General features: G+C 45.6%; 1 protein-coding gene and 1 pseudogene across 1 annotated transcript; one reads left to right on the top strand and one right to left on the bottom strand.

The window, feature by feature from the left end:
• Nucleotides 1-269: 269 nt before the first annotated feature.
• LOC132344629 (testis-specific Y-encoded protein 1-like) lies at nucleotides 270-3,814 on the top strand. Its single transcript, XM_059884287.1, has 6 exons — nucleotides 270-456; nucleotides 508-944; nucleotides 3,009-3,086; nucleotides 3,275-3,380; nucleotides 3,475-3,620; nucleotides 3,737-3,814. The coding sequence occupies exons 1-6, from the start codon at nucleotides 333-335 to the stop codon at nucleotides 3,812-3,814; spliced, it is 969 nt and encodes a 322-aa protein (XP_059740270.1). The 5' UTR covers nucleotides 270-332.
• Nucleotides 3,815-4,832: 1,018 nt separating this feature from the next.
• On the bottom strand, nucleotides 4,833-14,450 carry LOC132344439 (zinc finger protein 280B-like; annotated as a pseudogene).
• Between the last annotated feature and the right edge of the window lie 216 nt (nucleotides 14,451-14,666).

Below are 14,666 nucleotides of genomic sequence, written 5' to 3'. Positions count from 1 at the left end.
GTGGGGTCACTGGAGCCCAGGAAGCACGGAAGAGGTCTAGGGGCGTGTCCATAAGTGTGCCACCCACTACCCTCTCAGTCGTTGGTCTAGATTTGGGCCAGTAGCCTGTGAGTGGCTTACAGCCTAGGGCCCCTCCTGTTTGGCTTATCACCCAGGGCCGGTTCACCATGTCCTGGGCTGTCTGCCACCCATTTCTTCAGCTCCAGACCACCCTACACACACCAGCCCCTGCTCCCCAACCATCACCCTCACTCCCCGCCCCCAAAGAGCTAGTGGGCCCCACAGGTTTACTGCAGCCTCTGCCACCATTGCGCACCACTTGCTGTGCTATTATGTCTCGTCCCTTCACATCTGCACCAGCTGGGGATCAGGGCCAGGCCCAAGAGGAGAGAGTGAGGCAGTCAGAGGAAGGAGGGAGCATCCTGGGACCCCAGACCTTTTTAATTGTGAGCCCAGGTGCTCAGTGGGCAGGGGCCCCACAGCCTGTCTTTGTGATGCTGTGCATAGCCTGGACCTTCCAGCCACCAATTGTTACGCCAGGCAAAGAGGCAACCCTCTTCAGGGTGGAGGCAGTGGAGGACAGCAAGGCCCTGGTAGATGAAGACGTGGTGGGGATCGAGTGGGAGTTTCAACTATTGGCGGAAGACAGCACCAAGGAGGTAGAGGTTGTGACAGATGACGAGCGGCAACAGGGGTTCTCCCAGGAGCTGGAGGAAAAAACGGTGGAGGAGCAGGGCTGGGAGAGGCCCGGAGGCCCGAGTGAGCTTCCAGCGCTAGATGAGCTGCAGGCGCTGGCCGCCCTTCGGGTGGAACTGAGCTCTGAACATGAGAAAAACCACAGGGCCTACATTCGATTCATGCACAGGAGCCATCAAAGGAGGAAGAGTCACTTGGCTTGGAGGAGTGCCATCATCCAGGGCATCCCTGGCTTCTGGGCCAAAGCTGTATCCTTTTTGCTGCTTCTTGGCGTCCGCTGCTCAGGAGGAGGAGGAGAAAGAGCAGGAGGAGTGTTAGGGGCGAGGGCACTGGAGGCCCCTGAAGGAAGTGTGGTCCTGGGCAATTGGCAGGCTCTAAAGGGACACCCCAGTAGAATCTGGGCAGGGCCACACCTGTGTTGGAGCCATGACTTTGAGTCTCTCCTTCTGGCCTGCATCTGAGAAGGAGCAGCACCTGAGGCCTCTAAGTCAGGAATGACCAGAGACAGTTCACCAGATGAGCCTTGGCAGACAGTTCTCATTGTAAATGTAGAGGTTCCCAGGAAATAGCTGAGACATGGGAGTCTCATTCTCTCTCTCTCTCTCTCTCTCACACACACACACACACACACACACACATACACCCACACACACCAACCCCTTTGCTTTCAGACATGGTTTGTTACAATGACTACAAGTCTGAAAATGTAAGCAGTGACATGCCACTACCCAGCATACACAGGTCTGGAGGAGAACAGTAGCGGTCAGAAACAGCCCCTGCTTAGAGAATGCAGATCACCTCAGATGCAGAACACCACAAAAAACCCACAACTGCCAGGAGCCAGCATGGGAGACCCCACCCATGACAAGGTCATGTGGGAGAGGTCTGACAGGCAAGGCGAGTCAGGACTCGAGGGCCCCCCTGGACCTGCTTGAGCATCTACCCCCAAACCAGAATCTGTCTGTTTTACAACTTTCACAAACTCCTCTGATATTAACGAGGATACCCACGAGGGGGGATATCCACGACCACCTTTCTCTGAAGGAAATCAACTTAGAGCTCTAGTTAATAACTCTCCTGGGTACAGTGGGTGTGTTCCAATTCAAATCCCTTGGATAGCTTTCTAACTTGCCTGATAGGTTTTCCCAGACTCTTAACAGCTACACATGTGATTATTCACAGCCTCCCAACCACAAGAGGTATGGGAGGCTTAAGATAGTCCAACAATGCAGAGCTTCTCGGGGAGTTAAAATCATTAGAATAGAACTAGTAGAGGATTTATTTGTTGAGCTAACCCTTGCTGCCAAGTTTCCATACCCCTTACCCACTATGTCCCTGGGAGTATATCGATTAATATAGTTGGTATATAGAAATATAAGTAGTAGCTTTGATGTTAACAACCTTAGACCCTTGAGTTAATAAATTCTTTCCTTGTTATCCCCCACTGCTCCTGTTGCCCTATAGGAATGCAATTCTATCTAGTCCTTTCAGGGAGTGGCGCCAAACTTTAGAAAAATAAACCTTTGGAGAAAATAAGTTTTTCTGGTTGCATAACCTTTATCACAAGAACAATGTTAGCAGACCTCCTGGCCAGAACATGATATAAATCACCTAAAGCCTTAGTGTATAATAAGTTTGCAGAAAGAAAGCCTGGTTTCGATAAGGATCAAGGACTGCTGACCTCGCATGACTCTGCACCCTCTATTATCTTTTATGTACAACTTAGGGTATAAAAGCTCCTTTTGAAAATAAAGCTACAGGCCTTGCTCATCAGGCTTGTTCTCCCTGTGTCATTCTTGTTTCCTTTTCTCTCCTTTTCTCTCTCTGTTCTTCCTTCAGGATGACGAATTGGAGCGTGGGTGTCCTCTGAGTCCACTTACCTGCCCGGGCTTCTAAGACTCAATCGGGAGGACACCTAGCGTCTTCAGGGAAAGGATGCTCTGCGTCTTCACCCCACTGAGAGGGCGCCTGTGGCCTCCGTGGACAGTGCAATATGGTGTCACGGGCTTTATTTATTTATTATTATTTATTTCTGTGTAAACCAGATAGATCAAGCCTCTTTCTCTCCCCTCTGCTGTCCTTTCACCGACGCCATTCTCCAGAGGGAATCCCTGGATCCAACCGGGGCTGGACCCCGGTACAGAGCCATGAGTGTGCCTGATGGTATGGAAGGGCCTGAGGACAACAGTGGTAGCCCGGCAAGCAGAAGTTCCCGGCATCCTTGCAGATGCCTGTTCTGGTGTCCTTCTTCCACCCGAGATTACGGCTGATGCTCCTGGCTCTTCTTGGCTCGGCATGTGGCCTGAAAGCAGATTATGAACCACCCTCAAGTTTGCATCATGATCAGCAACCAAGATAAAGACTTTCTCAGCTACATGATTGACTTGAAGGTCAGTGAGGGAGACTGAGGATGGCTGGGTATGGGACTTGGCAGAGAGTAGGAGGATCACGTTATCCATGTTCCTGCACTGTGAGTCTTTGGAGAGGCGTCGTGGAAGCTGTTAATGTCTGCCTGGGAGGCAAGTTGAGGCCCGTATAAGCTTGCACCTTTCCCTCCTCCCTATTCTGGCTGGTGCAGGTGCAGAGATATCCACGGTTCCGCTGCAAGCTGATCTTTTCCTTTTGGGAGAACCCCTACTTCTTGAACACGGTGATCATTAAAAAGTATTACCTTGACATCACTGGTAAAACGTGCCTCCCTGGGTGATGAGTGTGGGTGTGCAGGGTTGTGGATAACCCATCTTCAGGATCCACCCCAGTTTCCCTGTCTTTTTGCAGGTCATAGGGCATGTTGTTCCACTCCAGTCCACTGGATCTGGGGCTTTGAACGGGGAGCACTCAGCCACAAGTTGCACACCAGGAGCCTTAAGTTTCTCAACTGGTTGTCAGGCTACAACTGCTCAGAATTGAACAGGATTGCTGAGGTGGGGATACTTTGGGCCTGCACACAATTGGTGATTGATGTTGGAGTTCTTGGCTGCTCATGGGATGGTTCAGGGCCTGGTCAGTCCCGGGCTGACCTTGCTTGTGTTGCCAGCAGATCATCAATGAAGACGTATGGAATGATCCCCTGAAGTACTACTCCAGGGAGGAAGGTTCCTCCATGAGAGGTAACTGACAGAAACACATATGGTGAGGGGGTCTGGAGGTGGGCTGAGAAGAGATAGTCGTGTAGTAGCCATGACACTGTCCTTTCCCAAACGGGGTTGCTCAGGCTCGTGGAAGCTGGCTGTGGAGCCTGAATTTGAGCCATGCATGTAGAAGGTGGCCTCCTGAGACTTGAGGCTTGAGGACTCATTGTGTCCGTGAGTGCAGCAAGCCTCCCTCACGTCAGCTGTTGTTGCAGTGCAAGAGTCCTAGATGATAGTACCAGAGGCAGGGTGAGTTAAGTTTCTTTGTCAGAATCATTCTTCCATGGGTCCTGCCATCCCCGGGATTCCTGCTGCTGACTGAGGTGAGATTGCCTGGGCCCTTCACTCCTGCCCCTTACCCTGGGAAGGCCTATCATTGAAAGGGTGTCCTCTCTAGGGTCCCAGTGCACCTGTGTGCTGACTTTGGGATCTTGTGTGAATTTCCACATCCACCACTTGGTATCTCATCACCACCTGACATGCTGCACTGGAAGCAGCTTCAGGGTGCCTTGGGAAAATACGGAAGAGATCGTGGGGGAGGTGGACAGGGAGACCAAAGGGCAGGGCATGGTGCCTACTGACGCCATCTCCAACATTGTTAGACATGAGCGTCTTCACCTCCTGAAATATCTGTGTTCCCCGTTTGCGTTTGTGTCCCCATGCCGAGCATGTGTGTGTATGCATGCATGTGCCTGTGTTGTCTGTGTTTATTTGGATGTGTGTGAATGTTTCCAGCCCAGGGCAGACGCAGAGATGAAGGTGACAGGAGAGGAGGTTTCAAGGAACCAGAAGAGGAGGCAGGAGGCATCCCCAGTCTCAAGGTGGTTGGTTGCCGTATTTTCACAGTGACCCTGTCCTGGATGGTAATGAGGAAAGGACGGCCAGTGATAACTCTGGACCATGGCTCCAGAAATCTTGAATTAGACCAAATACAAAACACATTCACCATTTCCACCATGTTAATGTGTGTTTGGACCGGGAAGAGGGGGTGCATGGTCTGAGGATTCACCCAGGGCAAATCAGGTAGGGTGGGGCTTTGAAACCACTGCCTGTGAAGCCTTCGGTCTGTGGGGACTTGGGCTGGGCTGTGGAAATGGTGGATGTGGTTACAGCATGACCCGGGATGGTGAGGAGGCTAAGGTCCTGCAGAGATGGGCAGCGATTCAAAGGAGAAAGAGGCACAGATTGCCTGCTGCACTGGAGACTTGTTCCACAAACGTGAGAAGGAGACATGAGAAGAACACAAACGTGTTCAAGGAGAAGGGAAGGTCCTTGAACAGTGCAGCACATCAACCAGCAAGCTCCCTCCCCGAAGGTGGTACACACTGGCACGTGGCAACACAAAACGCAAGATGTGCTAAAGTAAGCTGTATGTGCAAAACCACAGGAATCCTAGGAGAGACAGGGTATGAGCGTGGCATCCCTCCAGGCACTTCCAGCCTCCCTGGCAATGCAGAAAGGTGAGGAAAGCGCAGGAGTGGGTGTACATGTGTGCCTCTCTGCCAGGGTGTGCCTGCGAGGGAGGGAACAGGGAGGAAGCAAGAATGGTGGGCTAATTGGATGTCCCAAGGCACCTCAGGAGAGTGGGAGACACAGAAGCCCCTGGGAGCAGTTTGAGCCTGCTGGTTTTCAGGGACTAGGGTCTAGGCAATTAGCAGTCCTGCCAAAGATACTCCATGGCTTATGCTGAAAGTCCTAATGTGTATTCCTTCTTTCCTCTGGGGTCTTGCCTCTGGCTTTGGGGGCCTGAGGGGCAAAGGTGTGCATCTGCCCCTGAGGGAGGAGGTTTCTGACAGTATCGCTGAAGCAGAATTTCTGATTTTGTCTGCACCAGGTGACACTCAGAAGGACCTTGCCTTCCAGGTGACCGGTTTGGATGCCCCTGGGCCCAACCGGGTCTGGCTTCCTTGGCACATGGGCTGTGTAGGCAAGCAGGGATGCCTGACTGTAGGGAGTCCTACCTGGGTCTAACAAGAGCAACTGAAAGAGAGTCTTGGCATTTAGCAAATCAGTGAGGCCTTGGTGGTTCAAACCCTCTTGGTGCATTTCAAATAGAAAAGCTGCTTTCTGCCCAAGGGAGGCATGAGCTGTGGGCCCAGAGCGGGCAGGTTTCCCAGGGCATCATCTGATCAGGGACTCTGTGTATCTGTGTAGTGTTAAACAGAGGGGATGACGTGTAGGGATGCCACTTTACCTGTACAACCTCAGGACTTGTATCAGAAGAGAGCCTGTATCTGTGTGCACCTTCTTCAGAACACTGGATCAGAACCAGGCCTATCACAGTCACAGTATCTTTGGCCTTTCCAGCTACATGGAGATAGCACTTGGGGACACAGGTAGACAGTTGCACACATAAAGCTACACAGATAGAAAGAACAGGGGGCCTCACTCAGAATGTTGTGGGCCCTAAGGGGTGGTAGGCAAGCAACAGGGACACAAGATTGACAAGGAATGACCTAGATAGGTGCACACTGAAAAGCAGTTCTCCAACTCAGAAGAGCTCAGAGGTCCTTGTTTTCTGGTCCCCTGGCATGCACAGGCAGTGGATCAGGCCAACGTGACTGGTACCATGAAGCTGTCCAAGGTGATGGGAGAATGCAGAACACAGGTTCATGTCACTCAGGTGTCCAGGGCGAGCCCTTCCAACCCTGCCCGATTCTCTGCAGGTCGGTACCTGTCATGAGCAAATGCCAAGATTTTGTAACTTTTGAGGATAAGCCACAGAGTTAGAAGTGCAACCTGACATGATCGATGAGCAAGTGAAAGAAAACAACCAGGACAAAAAAAGTCGGGTGCTTACCAAAGTTCATTTTCCCAGAGCAGAAAGCCTATACTTCTGCATATGTGCAACTTTCCTCTCAGGGATGTTACTGTGTACACACGCACGTGTGTACACATGTGTGCCCAGAAGTGCCTACCAGTACACTTGTGAGTATGAGCTGTGGGAACTTACCTAGCCAGGTGATGGAAGTTGGATAGTGAAAACAGGAAGGTCTTAGGGAAAGGTACATGGACTCTGGCCAGCAGAAGCCCTGAAGCCAGGGAATCGATCCCTGTAATCTCACTGAGTGAACAAGTTCTAAATGGAAGCACAGTGGTGCACCCAGGATGCCTGGCAGAAAGGAGAGGCAGGAGGGAAGAGCCTGGGGAGTGTGCAGAGGAAAGTCCACTATACCTGCAATTTATGAAAAGTCAAAAATGTACCTAATGAGCTGGAAGGAGAAACTACCTAATTAATGGAATTATTTAGCTGAGGAGATTTCCAGCCAAACAGCCAAAAGTACTGCCTGGTTTCCTCTTGCTGCCTATAGTAAAATATGAAGGGAAATTAAAAAAAAAAAAAAACTTTAAGAAAAAGACTATTAAAAAATGAGACAGAATTTGCTGATTTGGAAATTTTTCAGTCTTTTAAGATGACCGAAGATGCTAAAATTAATGGCTATCAAGCAAAGATCATATCCAGGGCATTAGAGTAAGGTGGTCCAAATATAACATTGTACATCATCTATATGTCAGTTCTTAATATATTTTTTTAATTAACTTGCTCTAAAGATTTGTGTGATGGTAAAATTCTCTGTTAAGCCTCAGAAAGGTGGAAGGGGATGTTAATGGCATTATTTAGTCAGGCCAATGCCCTCCAAAGAGTTTAGACGTGTAACTCAGAGATCACTTCAGTCACACAATACGACTTCTACTAAGTTTCAGAGTGTTATCCCTCAGCCATCTCAGCAGAAAACCAAGGCAAAATAGGCCTATGAAGACATGTGTGATTGTGGTTTTAGAGTGGGGTGCTTTCGAAGAACACCAGTAAGATTATCAGGAGGCACACCAAGTTTTTATGATAACATATTTAAGTTTAGCTTAGATTGAAAGGACCAACAACAATACAAAATAAGAGAACTCTGGACTTCTACCTTCGACAAGCAGGAAGCAGACTAGGGAGACTGTTTCACTGTATCAACCTTTCATGCAATGGAATCATGTTAGAGGGCAGAATTAAAAAGTCAGAGACCGAAGCTTAGAAGTTTCCAGGCCTTGAATCCTAATCCAAGGACTGCCAACAAGAACCCGTGGGATTTCAGAATTGCTACTATTGACTCCCATCTCCCCTCCTCTTTCTGGAACAGGAGTGTCTATGAAGGTTATCTATGCCTGACCCACCACTGTATGTTGGCTGTTAAAGTGAGCAGATTGACTCATGCCTTTTGTTCACAGATCCTCAGGTCTAGAGGAACTATACTTGTATAATTTGAACTGTTGTATTGGAGAAGACTCGAGAGTCTCTTGGACTGCAAGGAGATCAAACCAGTCAATCCTAAAGTAAATCAGTCCTGCATATTCATTGGAAGGACTGATCCTGAATCTGCAGCTCCAATACTTTGGCTACCTGATGCAAAGAACTGACTCATTGGAAAATACTCTGATGAGGGAAAGCTTGAAGGCAGGAGGACGAGGGGACGTGAGAGGATGAGATGGTTGGATGTCATAAACAACTCAATGGATCTTGAGTTTGAGTAATCCCCCAGAGTTGATGATGGGCAGGGAAGACTGTCCTGCTGCAGCCCATGGGGTCGCAAAGAGTAGGACACAAGTGAGTGACTGAATACTTGAGATATTGCACAACTGGACCCTGATCCATATCTGGACCTGACTTAAATGACAAGGTCCTAAACTTCAAGTTAATGCTATAATGGATAAAATCTTTGAAAGCATTGGCAGGAAAATGCATTTGGGACATACAAGTATGTAAACAATTTGTGGCCATGTGTGTACCACGTGATTTAAATTATGTCCACAAATCCTTACCATCAAGGGTGGATCTTATACTCCACTTCACATGTGGGCTGGACTTAGTGGCTCATTTCTAACGTTAGAATATTGTAGAAATGAAAATGAATTGTCTGAGACTAGGTCATAAAAGGCACTGCATCCTCCTTGCTCATCCTCTTGGGTCACTCACTCTAGAAGCCTTCTTATCTTGAGAACACTCAGGTAGCCCAGCAGAGAGGTCCATGTGAAAGAACTTAGGCTTTCTCCTAACAGACAGCAAGGAAACTGGTTTCAACAGCTATGTGAGTAATCCATCTTGGAAGGAAATCCACCAGCCCATGTCAAGGTTTCAGAGGAGGGCAATCTCATGAAACCCGGAGCCAGAACATTCAGCTGAATTACTCCTGGACTCCCAACTTTCAGCAGCGGTATGAGATAATATTGTTTTAAGCTATTAGTTTGGGGTAATTTGTTATGCAGCAGTAGTTCACTAATGCACTGCCAACTTTGGGCAATGTCTTTATCCAGGGGTGCCTGTCAATTTAGTTCAATCTAAGCCAGAACCTGCTATGTGAGCTTAGTAAAAATACCCCACCCTTGATCTGACCACCCTCAGTATCAGATCAAATTTCTTGTCACTCACCTCAATATCTTATCAGCCTTGCCTAGCCTCAGCAATGATCCTCTCAGTTTAACCAGAATCCACCCTCACCCATCAGTTCAATTCAGTTCAGTAGCTCAGTCGTGTTCAACTCTTTGCATCCCCATGAATCGCAGCATGCCAGGTCTCCCTGTCCATCACGAACTCCCAGAGTTCACTCAGAGTTCACTCAGACTCACTCCATCGAGTCAGTGATGCCATCCAGCCACCTCATCCTCTGCCGCCCTGTTCTCCTCCTGCCCACAGTCCCTCCCAGCATCAGTCTTTTCCAATGAGTCAACTCTTCGCATGAAATGGCCAAAGTACTAGAGTTTCAGCTTTAGCATCGTTACTTCCAAAGTAATCCCAGGGCTGATCTCCCTCAGAATCCTTACGGTCCTCTTAATAAGTTTCCATCCACTGACACCCACCCTGTTATTGTTGTTGTTCATTGATTTTCAGTCCCCCAGTCTCTTTGCAACACCATGGACCCGCCCTGTTGCTTAGCTATAAATCCCAGCTGTGTTCCTGCTGTAGTCAGACTCGAGCTCAATCTCTCTACCCCATTATAAGACCCTGCTGTAGTAGTCTTACCTTGAATAAAGTTTTTCTTACCACCTTTGCTGCTGCTAAGTCACTTCAGTCATCTCGACTCTGTGCGACCTCATAGACAGCAGCCCACCAGGCTCACCCACCCTGGGATTCTCCAGGCAAGAACACTGGAGTGGGTTGCCATTTCCTTCTCCAATGCATGAAAGGGAAGAGGAAGTTAATTCCAATACTAGAAATGAGAATGGAATGAGATTCTGAGAGGATAATATTCAACCCTGAGTGGAATGACTTTTGTTTCAGGAAGAGTCCAGTCAAGCAAAAACCTGGGGAAAGAAAGGGAGGAAGAAAGGAAAGAAAGAGGAAGAGAGAAGGGGAAGAAAGGAAGAAAAAGAAAGAAAGGAGAAAGAAAGAAAAGTAAATGTCTCAACAGATGTTGTTAACTATCCAATAAAACAATTTTCTTTAAATTTTAAAAATAGAAATAGAAATTTGTAGCCATATACTCATTGCATTTGATGGTACTAAGAACAAGAAAACCCATTTACATATCATGCTTAGAAGTCCTGGCCAACACAATAAGATTAGTTTAAAAAAAAAAAAAAAACTAAAAATATACCATGTTATTTGTAAAAAGAAAAACAGAAGAAATAATTAAAAAAAAACGTTTTATTTCTATAAATACTAATTTTACTTACAAGTCTTTGGCAACATGAATTAAATATTAAATTTTATCTGAGAGAGCAAGCAAAATAGAATCCTCCTGTCCCCTTCTCCTACTGCCCCCAATCCCTCCCAGCAGTAGTTGGCAATAAATAACAACTTATATTCTTTAGGAGCATACTTCAGAGCAAATAACAGTAACAATATTGATAACACTAAGGAAGAATAAAAACACATAACTAAACCATTTCATATTTTTACTATATAGAATATTTTTACTAAATATTTTTTACTAAATTTTTTTTACTAAATAGAATAAATGAGCTACATATATAAAAGTCTGCACGTTTAATTATACACAGAAGTTTTCACCTGAGACCAGAACAACACACACTCTTTCTGCAAAAGTGGTTTAAGCTTACACTTAACAAAGTGCTTTGGCCTAAGCAAACTAACTGGAAAGTCCTAGTAAAATATTCAAAGTGCAAATCAACCAGTCAAGCATGGAGTAAATAAATACAATAGACTTTACACTCAGAAAATTACCTAAAATGCAGACAAGACTCGCTACAGCTTAGTCATCTGTAGTCCTTCCTGTTCAGTTCTGAAAGGGATGCTAAGCCCTTGGTGATTATCACTTCCCAGCATTTTGTGAAAGCTTAGAGAATTTAAATAAATTGAGGAAGGGTGAAAAAAGAGTGGGGAGAGATAAGGAGGAGAAAGGAAGGGAAAACGAGATATTTCTCCTGGCATAGGTCTACAGCCAGGATCCCAGGTTCCTTGAATTGTGCACAGATTGTTTGTTACCTGTGCCGGAAGTGGAGAAGAGATGGCATTAAAACATACCTGCTGCTGCTGCTGCTAAGTTGCTTCAGTCGTGTCCGAATCTGTGCAACCCCAGAGCCAGCAGCCCACCAGGCGTCCGCATCCCTGGGATTCTCCAAGCAAGAACACTGGAGTGGGTTGCCATTTCCTCCAGTGCATGAAAGTGAAAAGTGAAAGTGAAGTCGCTCAGTTGTGTTCAACTCTAGAGACCCCATGGACTGCAGCCAACCAGGCTCCTCCATCCATGGGATTTTCCAGGCAAAAGTACTAGAGTGGCATGCCATTGCCCTCTCCAAGACATGCGTAAGGAGACTCAACTCCAGGAACCCACAGAGGCAGTGAAGTGTACTGATGTTCAGGAACCAATACTTGGAGGGTACCCCGCAGGTCTGTCAATGGGACCTTGGAGACCATAAGTAAAAATTTTCCACAAGCATAATCACAGATTAGTTCGATAGATTAGAGCAAGGAGAATAACTCTATGACCTGATAAATACCGAATTAAACGAGACAATTCTTGCACATCAGACTGTATCAAGTAAGACCAAAATTCAGTATGAGTTTGATAAAATGGGAAATTACACACACAAAGAATTAATTGTTAACCACAATACATTTGTGTCCAAGGCAAGATAAGACACAACACTGAAATCTTCATATGTTCAACTAGGGTAAGACACAGGTAACTGGAAAAGGTAAGGAAAAGCTCTATAAAGGGTTTAATCACCCTGAACCATTTTTATCCACTACATTTACTATTCTCGGACAACTCCATTGTAGTTTAAGAGTAAGAGAACTAAATTTAGCCCAATTCATAAATCTAACAGATTCCCTGTGTTTGAGCCTTTTCAGTTAAAACTATGGGTCAAGGACAAATCAAACTAGATGTCAAGGCTTTTTTCCCTTGAGAATCTTAACTTGCTTTACTATTGTGACTTAGACAGACATGGCTACTTCACTGTGACTAAAGGCCAGCCAAATGGGAAAGGGGATGGAATGAATCAAATTACCCTTTTGATCACTCAACAGGAGATCCACGGGCACCAGGCCTCATTCTGTTAACTATCTCTGCTTCTGCAACTGTAGTCAATGATACACAGGGCTTGTTTGATGCTTACAGGAGCCCCTCACCAACCACAGGCATTTCAATGGTTGGCTTCCTTGAGATGTCCCTGGGGTAGGTAAAGACACTCTGAGACAGTGTTCCTTCTGCCTTGGCTCCATGCCTGGAGTGAATGTGTGTCTCTTCCTCAACTGGGACAAGAAGTCACAGCTCTCCACTGACTAAATCCCTTATCTGCTTCAAACTCACATCACAGATTCTCCATCAACTTCTCCACACCAGGCTTTTGGAGCCAGGTTATCTTAGATCAGCAAAACAGAGGCACTTCGGAGAGTTCAGCAGCACATGGGACTATACCATAAGAAAGTCATTCCAATCTGGCTGTATAGTTAATACTGAGATCTTGAAGGCATGAAAACAGTTGAAAATTACGTTTCTAAAACACTCAACAGATTATATGTATAGCAGAGGTTTTGAACTTACAAACAACATGAAATACCGAAATAGGTTTTTACTTTTCCTCTCTCCCCCTCTCTCATTCTTTCTCTCACACACACGTGAGCACATACTTTTTTACATATTAAGATAATTATATGAAAAACAGGTAATATATTTTTAAAAAACATCTCAACATTCAGGTTAATTAAAACTGTTCTTCATGAATTAAAAAAAAAAAAACATAAATTACCCATTGGTTTCACTATATTTGATACTATTGAATACTGCTATAATTTAGATTTTTTTGTTTTTAATGGGGATTTTAAATTTGACTGAAATACTTGCTTCAGACTTACTGAAAGTAGAATTAAGGGTTTTTTTTTTTTTTTTCCAACTCCTACTTTTAGATTGGGGTGGGGGGTGATGGTTCAGAATCAGATGTGTTCACAGTAATGGATGGTACTTCCACCAATCCTGGTTGAAGAGGTTCCAGTGATACCTGAATAACAACTTTTGTTTCAGGAGGTAATCCTTTTAGCTGCTTAGGCTTCTTAAACATTTGTTTAGCTGTTTAGGCTTCTTAAACAATGGGTCTTGTGCTCCATTTTCTCTTTGTAAGTTAAAAACTGTAGCCAACATTTGGAACACTGGTGAAAACTCTTTACCCAGTGCCCTCTATAATGACACATGTATGGTGTTGCAGTTTTAAAAATTTTGAGACAAAACGGACAAAGCAGATTCTTAGTGTTACCATGGTATGCTTTGAATTGTGCATCCACATCTGCAAAGACTGATGATCTGTAATTGCAAACCTGGCATACATAGGGCATTTCACCAGGCTTATGATTGTCTTTCATGTGCTATAAGAGAACCTGATCTGTCTCAAAGGACAACTCACAGATTTTACAGTCTGCAGAGGGCTTCTGGGAAATGTGAATACTTTCAGTGTGACACTGCAGCTGGAAGGGAGTAGGAAACTGGTGGTGGCAGTGCTGGCAGGAGGTGTGGTTTTTCCAGCTGTCACCTCTCTGCCTTTCAAGTCCCAAATGGTGCTTCATGTGATTCAGAAACTTGACGTTTTTTAGAACTTTCAAGCAGCTGAGGCATTTAAAGGCTGTGTGAGTTTTCGGTTCTGGCTGCCCATCTCCTATATGCTGTCCATAGTAGAAGTCACCAAGTAACACAATCAGATTTCCTTCTGTGGGATCAACAATCTTGTTTTGACTTGCTAAACTTGGAAAGTCAGTTTTTTTCAGCCCATTTTTCCCTAAAGGACTTACAGGCTTACAATGAGCATTGTCCTTTGGAAAAGCTGTTGGATGAGGTTCTCCATTCTGAACATGGCTTAATGAGGTATGAACACTGTCTGGTGTGCTTTGCTCAGTAGTCACTGTATGAAAAATACCAGAAAGGGATAAAGCTAAAGAATGCCCCCTATAATTCCATCACTGTGTTTAGGCCTTTTGGGATCTGTGCTATTTGTTTCAGAAGTGGAAAGTAGCTTTGATACACGAGGACTTTTATTCATATCTCCTGAAGAAACTGCTGTTTCTACTGGAGGCTGCAATGAACCTGTGAAGATAATCAAAGGAGAATATAATTCTGAAACGCTATTAGGCACTATTTGTGGTGAAATATTTTATAATCAGCTTCAGACAAAGGCTCAACAATGATAGGACTATCTGTTGATCTTGATTCAGAATCAGAACCTGGCAAGACAGTCCGTGCTGCTGATGTAGGAGTCGCATGACTAACAGGCTGTAATTTGTGAGCATTATCTTTCTTGAAGTGATCACACATTTTTCTCCTTGAACATGAACCTGGGGTAACTCTGTTCAATGTTTGAAATGACTGGTTTTGAATTTGAGGTCATCCCAAAAAAGATCACATC

Source organism: Bos taurus, chromosome Y, assembly GCF_002263795.3.
Source record: "Bos taurus isolate L1 Dominette 01449 registration number 42190680 breed Hereford chromosome Y, ARS-UCD2.0, whole genome shotgun sequence".
NCBI lineage: Eukaryota > Metazoa > Chordata > Mammalia > Artiodactyla > Bovidae > Bos > Bos taurus.
This window is presented reverse-complemented; position numbering and strand designations above follow the sequence as displayed.

Excerpts from the sequence above, each read along its gene's own strand:
- LOC132344629 (XM_059884287.1), top strand. The coding sequence starts at position 333 with ATGTCTCGTCCCTTCACATCTGCACCAGCTGGGGATCAGGGCCAGGCC. Across the intron at positions 3,381-3,474 it reads GTATTACCTTGACATCACTG|GTCATAGGGCATGTTGTTCC; the intron begins GTAAAACGTGCC and ends GTCTTTTTGCAG. Across the intron at positions 3,621-3,736 it reads AATTGAACAGGATTGCTGAG|ATCATCAATGAAGACGTATG; the intron begins GTGGGGATACTT and ends TGTTGCCAGCAG.